At 37.9% G+C, this 19,735-nt stretch overlaps 1 protein-coding gene across 8 annotated transcripts in view; it reads left to right on the forward strand.

Moving 5' to 3' along the window:
- The window catches only part of HIVEP3 (HIVEP zinc finger 3), an 81,100-nt gene that overhangs the window by 42,006 nt on the left and 19,359 nt on the right, over positions 1 to 19,735 (forward strand). For 6 of the 8 annotated variants that reach the window (XM_072420848.1, XM_072420826.1, XM_072420857.1 and 3 more), the window contains 2 exons: positions 11,827 to 17,055; positions 19,057 to 19,187. In XM_072420848.1, the coding sequence (XP_072276949.1) occupies positions 12,253 to 17,055; positions 19,057 to 19,187 (4,934 nt within the window). In that variant the 5' untranslated portion in view covers positions 11,827 to 12,252. Of the gene's footprint in view, positions 1 to 6,155; positions 6,239 to 11,826; positions 17,056 to 19,056; positions 19,188 to 19,735 lie in introns of those variants that run through there. The other 2 variants (XM_072420880.1, XM_072420889.1) reach the window with 2 other exon arrangements.

Genomic DNA, 19,735 nt, shown 5'->3' on the forward strand with positions numbered 1-19,735 from the left:
AATAAACCGGCACCATGGGAACATGGACGAGTTAGTGAGTCATTTGGTTTTCCATTTCAGGTATTGATGTATTGTAGCATTTCACCGTGTTCCTATTTGTCTGCAATCTGCTTACTTCAAGTTTCAGGCTGGAGATAAAATTACCCTTGCAGTGGCTGCAAGAGAGAACTGCTTGCTTTGTCCTGGGGATGATAAATAGGGTGAATTTTTTTTTTACCATATTCCTTGTTCCTTCAGCAGCTAAAACTCCCCTCTCCTGTAAAACACACCTAGGATGTGGACTGGCCCTTGTTGTCCTTATGTTCAATGCAAGACTGCATTGAATGTTGCAATATTCCACTCAGTTTGTGACTTGCATGAATTGCAAAGTGTTTCGACAGTGCACCAGTTCTGAGAAACACTTATGGGATGATAAAGAAATGACTGGAGGACTTCTTTAGCAACCTGAAAAAATATTTACTGTCTATAACCCAAATGTAATTTGATTTGTCTCTATTTATTATTTGCGTTTGTAAAAAGTTCTCTTTTTAAAAATAAAAATCTATATATTTTGTTTTCCAGCAAAATTATTTGTTAGTTCCTAATAGAATGCCTTTGTGTTAATGATCATGTTTTTCACTTGTCTTTACTTTGAAAGTTTGGATTCCATAAATATCTAAAATATTATGGTCTTTCCTCTTTGAGCAGATCTTTCTAAAAATACTGCCCAAGTCTCGGACATGTTCGTTGCACAGTAAAGTGGCTCCATTCACAGCTAAAGCCAATGTGGTCAGTAATGACAGGTTTCGAGATATTTCTACTGGTGGTTTCTGCTTGTCCTTAAATCACTTTCCACAGAAACAGTTAGTTACTGAGTGCATTTTGGCTGGAAAATGAAGGTTGCTGTGAGGAGCTACAGCTGAATTTAGCCAGGGTTGTACGCAGCTGGCAACGCCCTATAAGGAGTTTTTCAGTGTGACCGACACCTTCCTGCAAGCAGGTGAAACCAACCCAGGTCAGGAAATGGCCACCTAAAGACTAAAAATATCAGCACTTTGCTGTCTGGCAGAATCTGTACAACATGATTCTGTTATTAAGTTCAGACCTATTAACCCTAAAGAAACTGAACTTTCACATTAAAAAGGTTAAAGAATTATCTGGTTTCAGGTAGTGCATTGTGTACTATGAGTCAGCAACTCAAGGGGCAAGACCACTTTGCACTTAATCAACAGTTCCCCTGCTTGCATGTCCATTGCTTGTCTATCTGTTCTAGCAAAATACAAGCATACTTTGCCACCACTTCACTCTATAACTTGCTGTAATATGCTGCTGACTTTGCTGTAATAGAGTAAGGCATTTGCGTATGCAAGAGCATGTAACTTTGTCAATGCCTGGCCTGTGCAGCGATCTATCTGCGTAAGCTCCAACATCATCTAACACTGGAGCCTACTGTGAGTAGACTTCTGCAGCTAGGAAGCAACAAAGGAGTTTGGATGGGTGAGGATACCTTGCTGGGGAAGTGGGCTATCAGGAAGCAGTCTATAAAATGCACGTAACAGTGACTAAGGTGTAGTAAAGGTTAACTGTTTTGTATTGCTACAAAGTACGAAGCATAGGTGATGTGTAAATATGGCTCATAAGGTACACATATAATTACTAGCTATACATTGAAACAACACCTGTCAACATTCACAATTATTGATAGCCTTATTTTTATTACATGATCACTTTTACATACACATATCAACATTTTTAGAATTGTTGTTTTGTTGAGGATAGATTAAAGTGCTAAGGGGCAAAGTTGTTGCACTCAGCTAAAGTCATGTGGCTTTTCCCACTTTAGATATATTATTTTCTGATGGTATGTGCACATGATGATGTATATGGGTATATATAAACAAAGATTTGGACGTGATTCCCGAGGACGCAGAATTTGCGAAATTGTACCAGTACATTGGTTAATTTGTGATATTTTTCAGATATTTAACATATAAATTATGGTTTTAAGAAAGATTTATGTGACACTGTGATTTGATTAAGAAAGTGTGCCTTAAAAGTTCACTATATGGATGTTAGTTATTGATCTTTGGATTTCCCAGATACTTCTATGTGTTGTCAATCTGATTATTTACAATGTCATCTGATATTTGCCATAAGAGGTAATCTTTTCCTTGTTTTGAACTTTTATTATCACTGAAATGTAGCTTTCCTAAAATTGTACTGGGTTATGTTGTGGGGTGTAGCTATTTTGGGTACAAAAAAGACTTAGTGAGCCCAATAAACAGCACATAGTAACAAACAACCTGCACATGTGAAGATGGTCGTAGGCGTAAAAGCCCACTAGAGAATACTTACAGTATGTTTACTTACACAGACTTCAGTGCCAACAAAGTGCGTGGACCTACTATAATTAGTATTACTTTTATATTATTTTTACTTGACTGGTTTGTGTGTGTGTATATGTGTATATATAAGTATGTGTGTAAATGTATGTGTGTATATATATAAATTATTTATATTGTAACAGCTAGCCAACGAAAACACAGGGTTTCATTCAGGACTATAGGTACATTTATACATTTGGACATAGGTCCAAGATATAGATTATATGCCATAAATTTTTCTGTTTAATCGGGCAGTTTTCTTTTTGACCTGAAGGTGGAACTGAAGTACCAGGCTGAATGACAATGGGCTTCTTGGCCAGGTGGGGGAGCTAAAGAGGCTTGGGGATGATTAGGAGTAATTATCCCAGCTGAAACCCATCCTGGCACTTAGGCTGTGGATATAAACTCCCAGCCTGCTCTTTCCTGCTCTCCAGTTCTTGGCCCGTGAGCTGGGAGGAGTTCTAGGAGAAACCGTGAGTAAAAACAGAGTGTTTCGGAAAACTGTACTGCTAGGGCATTAGGGTCCTGTGCAGCAGTAGGCCGCCCAGGACTGATAGTGAGGGAACTAACAGTCAGTTAGAGGCCAAGTGGCAAGGCTTTGTTTATTGTTCTGTTTATTTGGTGTGTTTTGTGTGTGTATAGGCTTAGTAAATAAACCCAAACTGAACTGATAATTGCTGTGCCTGTTTCCTGTCTACTATACCTGTTCAGTAGAGTCACATACCACCCCTCCCATTGCTACAGGCGATCCCACATATGGTCGAGGATGCGGGCAGCTCTTTAAGTGAGTGTTTGGAAGGCCAGCATGGAAGAGATACTAAAACAGCTTGTTTTGGCAAATGCAAACCAGCACCAGGCAAATGCGGAACAAAAACATGCTAACCAACTATTACAGCTAGATCTGGAAACCCAGTGGCATGCGCCGGAGGCCCGCCACAAGGAATTGATAGAAATACAAGCCCAGAGATACCAGCAACAGTTAGATGCACTAAAACAGCAGATATCTTAACGAGAGCAGGCTGACTCCGAGAGTTGTTCTGGGCGTACACCAGATTTTTGGGTAAGCTATTTATTGCCACAAATATTCGGCATGTAATCCTTATCTTAAACAAATGTACCTATCGTCCTGGATGAAACCCTGTGTTTTTGTTGGCCAGCTGTTATGTATATATATATCATATTTTTTCTCTTTATTTGTACCTGAATTTTATGTGGTCTATGGATCTATCAGTGAGGGAAAGGACTTGTTTATCAACAGCCATTTTTTCATTTTTTTTTATGTTCAAGATTTATTGGCAAATCTTTGTGTTGTTTGCTTTCAAATTTGGTAAATTTGTAAGGCTCCTCATCACATACGAGACCCTAAAGACAGTCTTCATTCTATGAAATTCTTAGTAATGAGATTTGTAATTCTGTAGAAACAGTGTAGTTAATGTATGCACTGCATTTTATAGGACAAAGCATCAACAGAGTGGTAATGCATTCTTTGATTTATTTTAAAAACTAAATTAAACCTAATTCTAATACAATGGAGCATTATGCAAATAAACATTTGAAATGCACAGGTATTTGTAATTTACACTAGCCAGTATTGCAATACTTACCTTTGTTTTATAGAAAGATTTCTCTATTTACAAGTTTACCGTTCCTCAGTCCTGTGGCAACCTCACTGCTTTCTGGTTCAGCTCCCTTCTAATATACAGAGGTGATGATGACGTTTCTATTGTTTTTGTCTATTCAGAAAGCTGATGTGAGACATGAGACAGGGCAATAAAATTTTTCCATTGACTCTTGAATTAAAAAGTACTGTTGAATGTCCATGATTTGGACAAAGCCATTCATAAAAAAAAATGTGTATACTTGGTGTTTTAGTCACATTCCACTGATATTATTAACGGTGTGCAATAGCAAAAAGAAAGCAAGTGCATTGATATTGCTGAAGATTTCACCAGCAAAAATACAGGAGAAGCGAATGCAAACATAACAATAGTGCAGTCAACAAAAATGGTGCAAAAAAAAAAAAAAAAATGTTTATATTTTTTTTAAGGTTTTACAAATCATTTTTTTCCACCCTTGCATTTCACTTGTTATAGCATTGTTTGTTGTAAATATTCTTTCTATTGTTATCAAGACATAAAAATTATCCTAAGCCAGGTTTTCGAGCATCCAGGCTATTCTTTGGGATTTCAATGTACAGGATAGGCAGTGGTGTCGCCTGGATGTAGGTTAGATTTGTGTACATATGTGTACATCTATAAATGCCAAGGACCATGTTTCTGGTTGAAAATAAATGGCATCAAAGTGCACTAACATATGTGATATTGCTTGCTGTGCCACACAAACTTTCACATGAAGCACAAGCATAATTTGCAGTAGTAGGAACAAGCCATTATATTTGTCACCCAAGCAAGTAAACAACACTAACTGTTAGCTGTGGGTACAGTTGTGATCAAGACAAGTGGAGTGACTGAATCACCTTAACAGGGACACAAATATCAACAAAGATCTGACAAGGGTTGTAATCCTAAAATGGCTAAACAAAAAACTCTTCTAGAAGATACAGTAGGAGAAAAAAAGCTGATTTGGACAATAAGCTTTTGTTTCTGTGATTCCTAAGGTTTTCTTATACAAGTATGTAGTATTGCACAGTCATATGTTTGATATTAAGAAATGTCGACGGGTTTTTTTTGCATTGACATGGCTTGAGGCTGATGAGTGGCCTGCTGGGTACTAAGCACTGCATTGTCACAGGTTAGAATGTGCAGGGAGCACTGAAAAAAAAGTAAGGACATATCCTGTGCCTGAACTATTACTCGGCGTACAGGATCTTTTATCTACCCATATGCTAGCACTCCTTTGTAACACCTCCTGGAAAACTACTGTGATACCTAAAGTGCACATCGACTTGTACTTATTTTGTCAAAATCTTTTGTTTGAATTTGTTTATTCTATTAGGTAATTGTTCTGTAAGTGTTAAATTCAAACCACATAAACGGTGACATAACCTTACATATTACAATTCACTTTAGGAGATTTATTTTGAATTGGATAGATCTCAGTTTGTGTTTTACATTTACTTTTCAGAGCCCAGTTTGCTCAGTGTGCAAAGATTGGAACAATTCATAGATACAAATCACGATTCAGTTATGTCATCTAAGAATGGCTTAACCCCACCTGAAATACAAGAAAATGGATGGCAAGGGTTGCCAAAATTCAACAATTTGTATTCAACATTCAGCTATATTTATCTACAATGTTCTGTTGTTAAATGTGGCGATTAAAAGCTTTTCTTAAGTATGTATTAGCAGCAGTTGCATAAATAACAGGTATGGTTTGTGAAAAGATTGTTATAATGTGATATTTAAAAGCTTACCTGATAACATCATGGGGTAGTTACAGTGTGTGTGAATGAAGTATGTACCTGGGGTAAGCATGGCAATGGTGACCCCGCAGTGACACTTCCTCTGCTGACAACCTTTGTCTGGCTCTCCCTCCCTTCCTCTGCTCTTTCACTCTTTATGTTTCTCCTATTGTGGCACCTCATTCGCCCTTTGTAGTCCATTTCACACACTCATATGCCGGGTGTGCTCTGTCCAGAGGCCATTGGCTTTTTAATGCAGGAAATGGTGTGAATGAAATGGAAAGTAAAGATGAGAAGAGAAGAAAAAGAGAGACACCAGAGTCATAGAAAGGATTAGAGGAAGAGGGGGGAGAGACAGAGAGTGAGCCGTGGGCGGCTCTCAGATTAGCAATTTCCCCCCTGACATCACGGCCCAAATAAGGAGCTTTGAAATAAACGTGTGTTATTTTCTTTCATGCTTTCCTCTTGATACTGAAGATTCACTGCAGGCAGACCAGACGCAGGCAGGGAGCAGGTGAGCTGCACATACTATTCGCATTGGTCCAACTTGTATTTTTTCAATTACACTTGCTGGCTGTGGCAGGGTTAACTCGGCAGGATTCCTTCAGATGGCATCTTTATACAAGCCACTATGTGAGTTAAGTGTGGAGAGGGGAGGGCTTGCAGCGGAAGATCCCCCATCTGCTGCAGAATTAAAGAGATTGGGTCAATAGGGATTTCAGAGGGTTCTCGATCAGTTATAGTTCTGAAATCACTATTTTTTTTTTTTGTTTTTGTTTTTTTTTTTACTAAAAGGGGGCATCTCCTAACCCTTGGCAACTGTTGGGGCAGCCTTGGGTCCGTGTCCTTCAGTGTCACCTCTTTTATGTCCTGATCCAACACAATATTTGGGGTTCTCCTCTTCCGTTTTTATTAGCGCGCTGTCTTTTGTTTATTTTTCCCTTTGTTTGCTTTTTTTGGTCTTACAGGCGTTTTGTCATATTTCTCTCTTTTTTTCATGTGGCCAATGACTTTTCATGTTGTGTGTGTGTGTGTGTGGTATATATTGGACCACAATATGTAGTTATACATATTATGGTTGTCTCTGTTTTATGTTATTATGGGTGGAAATAAGTGTGCATTGTTGTAGAAAGTGTATTTCTGTCACTGGTATATTAGTGCCTCTGTCTTTTAAAATGAAGTTATTTGCTGAGTGAAAATTGGCTGTTATGTATTTCCTGCCTGACTTGTGTGTATGTACTGTGACAGCGAACTCTGTGGCACAGGATGAAGCATCTCTACTATGTAGCCTGACAATGCTAGGTTTAGGACCTAATGGGCAAAGTAATAGTATGTTGTATGGTGTCAGCCCTGCCCAGCACAAACTCATACCGTCCTAAACCTAGCATTCCTGCATTGCATGGTGGGGATACTTGCTACACACCACCAACTTGCCTATCACGGTACATACAATAATAGAATATAGGCAGAAAATATACAGTGTTTGGTGAGAAAATTAAACGGTGAGCCTACTGTGGCAATAAATGATCTTCCGGTCAGGTGAAAAAAACTCACTTTTTTTATCATACTATTTACGTTTAATGCGCTTGACTACACATTTATCTAGAAGTTTTCTTATGGCCCCATCATGGTTTATCTTTGAGCCCGGGTAAGGTCTGTTTACTTCAGTTGTGTTTACTTCAGTTGTGTTGTACCTGTAATTAGAAGTTTTCTTATTAATGTAACTTCTACACACATGTAAAAATGACTTATCACCAAAGACCTGATTCTGATCTCATGGTTAAAGTATGTTTTTAATAACTATTTAATAATTAAATATGGCACTATATAAATACTGTGTAACAATAACTAATAGTGATAATTTTGTATGTAGAGAGAAGTATGGTTAAACTTTCAGGTTCTGTTTAGTGTGTCATTACTTTTAGTACTAAAAACCATTGTGAAATGTAATTTAGGTGGTGGCCATTTTTGTCTTACCACTTATCAATTTGGAATATGTGAGCTAACTCCCCAAGGAATCAATAAAGTTTACCCTACGAATATTTTACTGCCTTTGGACTGTATGATTGTTAGCTGCCTTTCAAAGAGGGGGGAGTGTTTGGAAGGAACCACTCTAAAGAGCTCTGACTTTGGATGAGAAGCTCTCTTGTTTTATTTTTTTTTTTCAGTCTTATTTTATTTGACCACTTTACAGCTGTGTTGGGACCAGCAGCTGGAAACAGGATGTGATGTAGTGAAACCTCTTTTTCACTGCGAAATTGCCTTTTTATATTTTGTCATGAGGTGGACAAGTGATATAAACTGCATTGCTGAACCGGAAAAAAGTGTCACTTTCCAGGTTGTGCAGTGCCAGATATATGTATACAATAAGTTTGGATGATCAGGATAAAAAATCCTTTAGCAGGTAACACAACTGTGCACTTAGTGGTTCGTTTGCAGCTGTGCTATAATATACCATTGTGAGTCAATGTATCAATATATAATGTATATACTAGTATGTTTATCTGTGTTCACTCTGGGCCCTTTTAGCTGGGCGCACCACCCGGCTCTTTTCATTAACAACTCAACTGTCTTTGGGTGGTTACTAAAAAGCTGAATCACAATACAGGGACCACCTGTATTAATAATATATATATGTATATATTATAATGCATCAAATTGTCTCCTTTATGTGTAGCGGTTTTAGAAGAAATTGTACATTTTACAGTAAAGACTTTAGAGAGATGTTTCCAGGATCTTGACCTAGTTTGGTAGCAGTTCCTACATCTACCTTTCTTAGACTAAAGTATTCGATTTTATATTTCAAGCCTTAAGTGTTACAGTGATGACAGTACAATATGACAACAGTAATACACCTACCACTGTGCAATCAGGAAAATGCTTCACCTGGAGAATACATTGCAAGAGGACTGGCTTTGTGACCTCACACTTTTTATGCATGGCTGCTAGAAAAATTATTGTAATCTATTTGATTTTGTTTCATTGTGATGGTTTTTTTAAAACAGGTTGTGCAGTGGAAAACGAAGGAAAGGAAAATGAATGCAGCCATACAACCTTTGGGTATCTTCCGAATGTTTGCTATTCTCAAACATGGAAAGTCATAAATTACCTAAAAATTTATGGGGCACTGTAAAGCCCAATTTAAGATTAAGTTGTTGTATAGAACTATAGATATACAGTGATCAGCCAAAACATTATAACAACGGACAGACAAAGTAATTAGGATTGATGATATAGTTGCAGTGGAACCTACCAAGAGTTGAGATTTATTAGGCAGAAAACTGAACAGTCAGCTCTTTTTTTGGAAACAGGCAAAATGAACAGCAAAGATCTGCAAAAAATGACAAGTGTATGGTCCATTTTGTGATGGCTAGACAACTAGGTCAATGCAAATGCAAATCAGCATGTCTTTTAGGTTTTTCCAGGTATGCAGTGGGGTTGTACCTGGCAAACGTTATTCAAAGACTCATTGATCTGCAAGAAGGGCAAAAGACAGATTTACAGTCATACATTCTGTTTTCTAATTTTTACTTTTCTAATGTATCAGTCACATTCAAAAATACAATCTTCTCAAACAATCTATGTAAAATTTTTGTATACAATATTACCCAGTTAATAATGTCTTTTGTTGCTGTTTTTTAGTTTAGTTTTTTTTTTTTTTTTTTGCTTGTTCATGAAAGTACTGAACACAGAACAGAGCAGGCAATTTTGAAATTACAGATAGAAGTTCTGTGCTTATCAAGTTATCCATGTATTATTGTTTGGAAATTACCCAGGTTAATAATGTCTTTTGTTGCTGTTTTTTAGTTTAGTTTTTTTTTTTTTTTTTGCTTGTTCATGAAAGTACTGAACACAGAACAGAGCAGGCAATTTTGAAATTACAGATAGAAGTTCTGTGCTTATCAAGTTATCCATGTATTATTGTTTGGTAAGAAGAAAACCATATCTATTAGGGGGATGCAAAGAGTTGATAATGAAGAATTTGAAAAAGCAGTGAACATCATACAACTGTATTTGTCCTGCATACATTTATCATGAATTTTAGTCTCTATATCTATAAATAAGAGTACCCATATTCTTGTAATTTTTATCTGTGTTCACAAGTTCTCTCTTTAAACTAGGTAAGGGTTAGTTAATTGTAGCAATTGCCTTAAATATAGGGAAATACATTAGGAAGGAAATATACACTAGATTGGTCCTTAGCTGTGGATCTGATGTGTTGGGAAATGTCTACTATTTACCTCTTGTCCTGTGAGTAGATACGCCTATGCTTTGTAGACCTGGCTTTGGAGATTTAATAGTAAGTATGCACTTTACTGTCACCTGAAACATATTAATGAATACAGTGGATGAAGTGATAAGTGAAAATGGTATCTCCCTACTAACGGAAAGTTCAAGCAAGTTTTATCTTTTGCTGAAAAAATTGTCTATGACGTTACAATTTGAGTCTTAGATGATGTATTGACACTTCTAGAACTTCTAATGTTCCAATATGGGCCTACCCTGACTGATGTGCATATATTTATAGGTCTTGCTGGCTGCCAGTTAAGTCTATATATATATATATATATATATATATATATATATATATATATATATATATTATATATAATTTATTTTATATAAGCTTTTTTTTTTTAGTTTAAGGCTTGAAACTGCCAGCGGTCACTGACTAATGGTTTCTAGGCCAAAGAGTTTTTGTTCTTTATGTGCAGTGTATGAGAAGACATTAGCAAAATTATGGAAACTGTAGTTTGGTTTTATGGTTGCTATGGAAATACTTAAGATGTGTCTGTGATGCCCTGTTTTTCTCCAGAAGTTTGGAGGGTTATCACCTGTTCTTTCCAGCAAAGGAATAACCATTGTACCTATGAGTTGTTGTTGTTGTTGTTTCCCGATCAAAAAATTAATCACTATTATACAGGAACTGTTGCCCCATTAAATACAGACATATCTGTTTAAATGTATCGTTATAAACATTAGGAAATAGGGCACCATTATTTTTGTATATAACCCTTCATTTTAAAAGAAGAAATTGGCATAGACCTGTTTGCTTTAGATAACCCTCAAACCCACCTGTTATTCACTTACTGAAGGTGAAAAAAATTGGGGGAGGGATCATTGGGAAAAGTCTTTAGAAATTCTTTCTTGACATAATCTCAGATAATCAAAAATAAACTTTGCCATCATTGTATTCATTTTAGGATCAGTCTTTCTGACTGTACTTGGAACAGTAGCATCTTTTAGACTGCAGTTGCCCAATGTGCTAAACATTCATTTGCACTGATTATTTCTTTAAAATGATTGTCTGTGAGAACAGTCCTCTTTTTTATGTCGTTATTGTTTGTCTTTGCAGTTAGAATTCCATTGTTCTCGCTCTTCAACCATTCTATTATTGATCAAATAATTGTAATTTTTGTCACATACTCCTAATTATTGTCCCTTATATAGCTACCCTACTTCTCCTAAATCAAAGTTTTTTTTTTTAATACCAAATCTCCCTTTTGTGACTTAGGCATTTCTTTATTTTCATGTTTATAAGTGTGTGATTTTCTATATTACCACTGTTTAGCAATTCTATATATTCCAAGTTCAAGATAGGCAATAAATAGCTAGAACAAATGCAGTTTACAAAAGGAGAATTAAAGTAAATTCAGGACTTAAGATATGATTACTTCCAATTCATTACCTTTTTATGCAATTCAAAGTATAACCACAACATGGTAAAGGCATTTTCAGTGGTACTTTACTTTTTTGATGTGTTTAGAAACTTACGATGCAATGTTATGAAAGGAGCACTAAGGTTTATCTTAAAGGAAGCCTGTCGTTAAAAGTAGACCATGTTTCACCCGCTTTGCAAAGTGTTTATTGTCTCATTGTACACGAAGTGGCTTTACTACTTTCTGGGTTAGTGACCTGGAACATGAGGTAACTTTTCCATTAGGGATTCTGACCTTTTTTTTTGTATGTTGTATGCTGCCTTTGATTTACTGGCAATTTCTTATTGTTACAAATGGTTATCTAATAGTATCTTTAGGTTCCTGCTTTTTATCAATGCAATTATAATAGCATTTCCTTATCACGTGTTTCTTTCTTTTCCAGGTCAATGGTACAACCACCAGCTACACTGAACACCTTCAAGAAAGAATTGTTATTTCTAACCCTTCAGTGAATTTCAAAACCTCTACTGGTGGAGTACAAATCGTAGATAAAAAAACAATGTCAAGAGCCAAACCTTACACTGAATTGACTGGAACCCTATTCGTACTGTTATTTTTGAATAATGTACTCTCATTTATGTATCTGATCATGGATTACAAATATTGACATTGACACATGAACTGCATTTATTTTACTTGTGTTACAAGTGGAGACTTTATGACCAAAAAGCCTAAATCAGTTTCCTGTTGGTAAGGTTTGTCCCTCAAAGGTGCAATGAAAATTCCTTTAATATTTTACCATGGTTGTTAGGTATCGCTTTTTCCCTGGACTTTGCAAAAATAGCAAAGGGAGTCTCTGGTGTAGGTGATGGAGCCAGAGAAAGGCCAGAAGAGCACAAGGAAGTCGGAGGAAGGTGTGAGGAAAAGGCCAAACAAAGGTGAGGTGGTTCAAGGCACAGAAACTCCGGCAAAGGATTATCTAGGTACTAGTCAGGAAGATCTCTTATCACAGCCACGTTTCCCTAGTTCCCTAAAGATAGCAAGAGAAGGACCTCCAAGGAGAGTGGGAAGACCGTGCAAACCAAAAGTTCCACTTCTTGAGCAACTTCACATTTCTAAGTCACAAACTGTTTCACCAGCATTCATGGCCCCCCGCACAGATCCCCAACATGGCCTTGAAGGGTCATCATGGCAAGTGGTAGATCCAATACAGTTAGGTCCGTCCAAGTCTTCATCTGCACTACATACCAGACTTTCCCGTTTGGCAGAAGATCCTACGCAGAAAGCTTACGTCCAACGGCCAACTCAGGTTTCTGTAAAGCAGGTTGATGAACCTCATAAAAAAGAAAAGAAGCCCCAAAAACCAGGAAAGTATATATGCCAATACTGCAGCAGACCATGTGCAAAACCAAGTGTTCTACAAAAACATATCAGATCTCATACAGGTGAGCGGCCATATCCCTGCATCCCCTGTGGATTTTCTTTCAAAACAAAAAGTAATCTTTATAAACATAGAAAGTCTCATGCTCACAGAATCAAAGCAGGATTGGCTTCAGAAATTGGAACTGAGGCATATCCATCAAACTTAGAGATGGAAAGGCTTGGAGGGGAAGGAATCGATGAACCATCAGAAGGAGAAAGCACAGACTCAGAGGATGAGACAAGCACAATGCCAAACATAACAGAGCTGTCTCCACAAAAGCATACTTTCTCATCTGAGTCCCAAGGAATGTCAAGACACCATAGTACAAGTCAGGATCTTTTCTCGTTGTCGCAACAAAACATGCCTCATGCATTTGTGGAGAGTGTAGCATTTAAAGATCCATCACCTGAACTTCTGGTAAAGTCAGAAGACACCCATACTATAAAACAAAAGCTGGCCCTCAGGTTAAGTGAGCGAAAAAAAGCCAGTGAGGAGCAGACATTTTTAAGTCCTGGAAGTAAAGGCAGTACAGAGTCTGGTTACTTTTCACGTTCAGAAAGTGCAGAACAGCAAATAAGTCCTCCCAACACGAATGCAAAATCCTATGCAGAAATTATATTTGGCAAATGTGGTCGAATTGGGCAGAGAACCAACATTTTAGCAACATCCTCACCTGGTCTGGGCACTGCTGAGGAAAAAACTAGTACAATACCAATGTCTGTGCCTAGGACACAGGTAATTGAGCATATTACCAAGCTCATTACTATTAATGAAGCTGTAGTAGACACTAGTGAGATTGACAGTGTTAAGCCAAGGAGAAGCTCACTGTCAAGGAGAAGTAGCATTGAGTCACCCAAAGCAGCTTTGTATCGGGAAGGTTTTCAATTTGATGTCAAGTCTCCAGGCTCTCTTCAGCTGGATTCTAAAATGTCAGCCGAGAAGACAAAAACTGAGCATTCCTTCACTTCCCATCAGTCCCACAGTGCCACAGAGACAGTGCCTCTTCTTCGAAGCCACTCTATGCCTTCTTCAGCCTGCACTATAAGCTCACCACACACTTTCAGAGCTAGTTATTCATTTGATGACAGGATTGTGGAGTCTGAAGCAGTAAGCCACAGTCACATGCTTAGTTCTCATCCTCGACTGCTAAAGAGACAGCCAGCTATTGAGCTACCATTAGGAATGGAGTACTCTTCAGAGGAAGGCACCACAACAAGTAAAGACCCCTCTGTAAAAACCTCTGATGATCCTGAAGCCAAGGAAACTGAAATTTCCAGGAAGTCGAGGAAAGGAGGTAGAGTAAAGGGTTTAATCTATGAATGTAATATTTGTGGTGCTCGATACAAAAAGAGAGGTAACTTTGAAACTCACAAGAAATACTACTGCTCTGAAATGCAGATATTAGAACCTCCAGGTATTGTGTCAGGCAGTTCTGTTGAAACAGGAAAAGGACATTCCGAACAGGAAGTATGGTCGCAGCTACCAAATTATAAATTAGGACCAGGTTTAGAGCTCTCAACTCTGCGAAAAAGGCGCAAAGAGAAAAGTCTTGGGGATGATGAAGAGCCCCAGTCAGCTGAGTGGACAGAGTTTCCATCATCTTCTGTTTCACTAGAACCTTGTTATGCTTCCCATAAAACAACTTTAAATTTATCTAGTGATACAATCAAGCAGTCAACCAGTAGAAGTGAAACTGCACCAAAGTCTGATATCCATGCACTACCTTTTGAAAGTAAAGAGAAATCTACAATGTCAAAAGAAATTTCTGTCATTCAGCACACTAGCTCCTTTGAGAAGTCCGAGTCTATGGAAAAGAAGAGTAGTTTTGATGAGGAAGATGCACCTTATCGAACTGTAAGACAACCTCACTCATCTCACACCTTGCCTAAGTTGGTTCGACAGCATAATATTCAAGTTCCAGAAATTTTAGTCACTGTAGAACCAGATAAGCCAGAGGCTGAACCTGCAGATACACTCAAAGAACCAGAGAAAGTTGAAGAATTTCAGTGGCCACAAAGAAGTCAAACTCTTGCACAGCTTCCAGCTGAGAAACTCCCACCAAAAAAGAAGAGGCTACGCCTAGCTGAAATGGCACAGTCTTCTGGAGACTCCAGTTTTGAGTCAACAACCCTCACTCGAAGTCCTAGTCAAGACAGCAGTATTTCACATGCATCCAGTCATTCTGTTTCATTTGACCGAGAAGAGGGCTCCAAACCAGAAGCATCAAGTCAACAGCCAGATTCCACTTCTAAATTAATTGGACATCATATGCTCACCGTTCCTTCTCATCATCACCAAGCAAGAGAAATGAGAAGGTCTGCATCTGAACAGACTCCAAATGTATCTCATACATTGCAGGTTTCAGAGAATCGAAGCAAATCTTTTGATTATGGTAATTTAACATCCTCCACTGCAGCATCAATGCTAACTGCTCAGGAAAGAAGAAAATGTTTTTCTATAAGACAAACATCTTTAAGCAGACATGTGGAACTTGAGCCAGAATTAAGCCTCAGAGACTGGAAAGAGCCTGAACAGCCTGTTTCGTCAAGTCACATACCTGGAAAAAGCTGTTTTGACCAGTCTTCTGTTACATCCCCAGCAGAGCAACAGCAACATAGTCCTTCCTCCCAACCAAAGCAAAAGCCAAGGACATCTCAAACCTTAACTGATGACATTGAAAAAAGGCAACAGGTGGTATCTCTCTTGCCAATTCAGCCATTATTGCAGTTGTCTGAACATGCTTCTGAACTGTTATCTTCCCAAGCTACAAGCAGTATTATTCCTGCTCAGTTTTCTCTAGGTCCAATTTCCCCATCTGTATTTCACACTCCCCCACTTACTTTACAGCAATCTCTCTTGCACCCAGAGCATCTTCAATTGCCTCAGCAGTTAACATTGCATGCCACGGATGTACCTTTCAGGCAGCACTCTTCATATTTACATTCTTCCTACCCAGCGTCTTTACCTTTTCTCCCCACGATCTTCATGCCAGTACATTCCCAGTTTGCTCTACCATTGCCTGCACAAACCAGTGAACGCTATTCACAAATCATACCACAAATTTCTCCTCCTAGCCATTCTTCAAGTCAAGATTATTTCCCAGAGAATGTTCAAACCTCCCCTCATAGCCCATTGCCTTTGGAATCTACTGCCCAAGTGATCCCTGCATCACCTGAGCCTGTTGTATCAGTTGTTGTTCCTGTCAGATTTGAGGCACACATGCCTTTGTATGGTAATGCTATGTACACTACACTCTCACAAATTCTTGTTACACAGTCGCACCAAACTCCATCTTCTTTTTCAATACAAAAAATAAACGATGGACGTTCCAAGGGATACAGTCTTGATTTGTCTGATGTCTTACCAAAAGAACAGAGGTCCATTGATGAAAAACCCTTTTTACGTGTGCCATTTCCAAAGACGGAAACGGGCAAATACATACCACTCACCTCTTCTGTTGAAGGTGTTTTAGGTTTTGATGGAACCTCATCTTCTGTTGGCGGTAGTAAACGTATGTTATCACCTGCTGGAAGCTTAGAGCTTACAATGGAAAGCCAACAACAGAAAAGGGTAAAAGAGGAGGAAGACACAGAAGAAGGATATGAAAAAGCTACAATAAAATCACACTCCATTTTGGAAGGAAGCAGAACCTCAAATATTGCCACTGTTGTCACACAGTCACAAAGCAGATTAGAGTCACTAGCATCTGAACCTTCAGCCACCTGTGAGCAGCTGTTAGCATTGGAAAGAAGTAAATCCCAAATGCCCCCATCTCCTGTGCGTCCATCATACAGTAAATCACCAGAAAAGTACCAAAGCAAGGATGATGGCATAACGGTTAAGGAGGAAAAAGATGATAACGATCTGTTTACTCCAATCTCATCAGTCAGACCCACTGTCCCTCAAACACCTGTCAGCATACATTTAACAGTCTCTCACGAAGAAGCAGAGGCTAAAAATCTGCAAATCTTTCCAACTCTTCACACAACTACAAATGTCAGCTGGTGCTACTTGAATTATGTCAAGCCAAATCACACCCAACAAACTGACGCACGGATGTCTGTTTATTCTAGCTGGTGCATTAGTTTATATAATCCGAATCTTCCTGGAATCTCCACCAGGATGGCACTATCCCTACTGAGATCAAAACAGAAAATGAGTTCTGAGATTTACACTACTGCCGATGCTGTTCAAGCAGATTCAAGCCTGTTAGTGCCCTCCAGGACTCCGAAACCCAAAATGACTGAGGTAAGAACTTCTTTTTTTCTTCGAACCTAAATGTTCATGTACAATGTACAAAACATGTTTGGCAAACCATGCTTTTGAGCTTAGGGTGATCTGTGTTTTTCATACAGTGCCACCTAGTTTTGTATTACTTTATTCGTTTGCTAAATAACAAGTTTTATATGGTGTCCATTTTGCATTCAAGCGTCTTTCAAATATTAGGATTTGGTTTAAACGTGAAAAGATTATGTGTTAACCTACATGAGAGTATATTGTTTATCAGGAAATTGGCAAATACTTTTTTTTAGGAACGCCGATTTGGATTTCTTTTTCTATTTTGGAATACTGTTGGCATAACCCATATCATTAGAGTCCACCATTAAAATAATTTCAAGGTGCAAAAAAAAAAAAAATTAGTGATTTGTACTGTTAGTAGGTAGTAAATAGGATAAGTTCTTGGTTTTGGTTTACAGACACTTTAAAGTTAGCACATGTAGGGTAAAGCAACAGGCTACCTAGTTTTAATACGCAACCACAGAATATACTTACTGTTTTTTTTTCAATTTCCTGCCTTCAATCAGCCAATGGGAGCAGAAGGTTTGCTTTAAAAAGAAATTTGTGCTAAACTTTGATATACCGGTATATATTTTAATGCAGAAAGGTTCTGGTTGGAATACTCGCCTTTCTGGCACTGTCTCTTTTCATTACTCAATGTTTTCAGTCCACTTTGAAGACTGACATCCTGTGAGTCCAAGTCATCATCGACCCACCTACTGAGGGAATGTCTGTAGTGACCTACAATACACAGTGAGGTCAAAAGAGAATGAGGAACCTGTTTATGTGACTAGCATAAAGAATTCTGGAAAAATAAAGTAAGGGGAAAGAAGTGAGAATTGAGCTATATACCCTAAATTCCCATGTTTTATTTCTATATAAATAGTACTAATGTAAATAATATACCTCATTCAACAAGGGTCACAGAAAAAGTAAGAATCATATTTTGAGCCATTGTGGTTAGCTTGTTAGCTGTCCTATTTTAGGTCTGTGGCCTAAATTAAATACATCTTTGGTTGATAAGTATTGTGCTGTAATTCTTTTTTGTTTTGCTGAAAATATTAACACCACACTTTTACACAGTCAACCACAGAGGTTGTGGTAACCACATTATGTTATATGTAAATAGCAAAACTAGTGAATATGATCTTTTCCCCAAGCATTCACCACACTAATGGCTCTCTTGGGACACCTCATCCTTGGGCAGCATCTCGCCAGCAGTTGCTATTTGTGGGAAGAGACCAACTAGAGAAACAGATATTTCCTCAGTTCTGGGAAGGACTGTCCCAATATTCTTCTTTGAAGGAACTAAAGTGTTCTCAGTTGGTGGTCCTTCTGCAGTATTTTTAAGAAAAGTAAAAAATTAAAAATATATAGTTGTGATTGATTAAAAAAAAAAAGTATATTGAAATGTTTGTCATTTTATGGTAGTACCCGCAGCAGTTTTCATTGCCTATGCTCAATAACTAGGTTGTTTTGATTGGGCAAAGATCTTCTACTTCTGGGTAGTGTCACAGTATGACTTCTCCTTTCTGCCCCCTACAAATTTTTCCTGCCCCATTTATAATATAGGCTGCCTCACGACCAACAAGAATGTATAGGAGTGGACCCGGCAAGCTCTGCACCTACCACAAGGCGCTGAAGCTCTGCCAAAACAGCAGCTAGGTTGAATGGTGTGGACCTTCAGACTAGGGACACTTTGCAACAGAAGAGAATTACTGAAGGGGATATCTCCTGATTATAACGTAGAAAGCAAAAAAAAAATGTTTTGCTATTTCATAATTTATTTTTATCTTTTTTTGGTTGGAGTTCTGCTTTAAGGATTAGTAAATGTACATGGAAAATGGAAAAAAATACCAGAAGAAACTGTGCCTTTTGTATTATTCAAGCACTATACATTGTCATATATAACTCCTGTGTTTTGTTGTTTTTATTTATTTTTTACTTGAAATATTATGGGATGAAAAGCAGACTCATCTGCCTGTTCAGGGTTTTAAGGAGACATCAAGAACTGTCGAAGAAGAAAAGAGGGTGCAATCTGACGATTCTGGACCATCTGTTAAGCGAGGAGAGCCTTCCCGTGTACGAATCTTTGAAGGAGGGTGAGTTCTGTGCTGTATTTTCCTATTAATTATCAGTTTGTATTTTATTTCCTTTTTTATATGGGACTTTTTGGTTTAATCTCACCAGTACCAACTACTCCACAATTTTTTTTTTTTGTTAAAGCGGCTTTTTTTTACTAATATATTCATTTTTCCTATCTCTACCTCGAATGTTTCTATTTATTGCAAATGCTCGTATTTTGCTTATGATTGGTTAAGTATTAATAAGTAAACCTACTATGGAAGAAATACAAGGGCTGCCACCTTCTTTTTAAAATAATAATTAGCTGTTACGCTGCAATACTAGTTTTAATATTTGCAGGTTAATGACCCACAAGTAGGTCAGGAAAATTGGAATTCAGATATCTACATGCATTTACAAGTAAACCACTAGCAAGTTGCATTTATTGGGGACCTGGTAACACGGAAAGTCATGTATAGATATCTTACCTTGAAATGTATGAGGGCCTGTGTTTAGTGGCTTTGGGCTTGTGGTATGTTGATGGCATCTGAGATGCTTCTGACATCCTACAGAATTTAGAGAATCT

The sequence above is a fragment of the Pyxicephalus adspersus genome, chromosome 1, assembly GCF_032062135.1.
Source record: "Pyxicephalus adspersus chromosome 1, UCB_Pads_2.0, whole genome shotgun sequence".
In the NCBI taxonomy this organism is placed as follows: domain Eukaryota; kingdom Metazoa; phylum Chordata; class Amphibia; order Anura; family Pyxicephalidae; genus Pyxicephalus; species Pyxicephalus adspersus.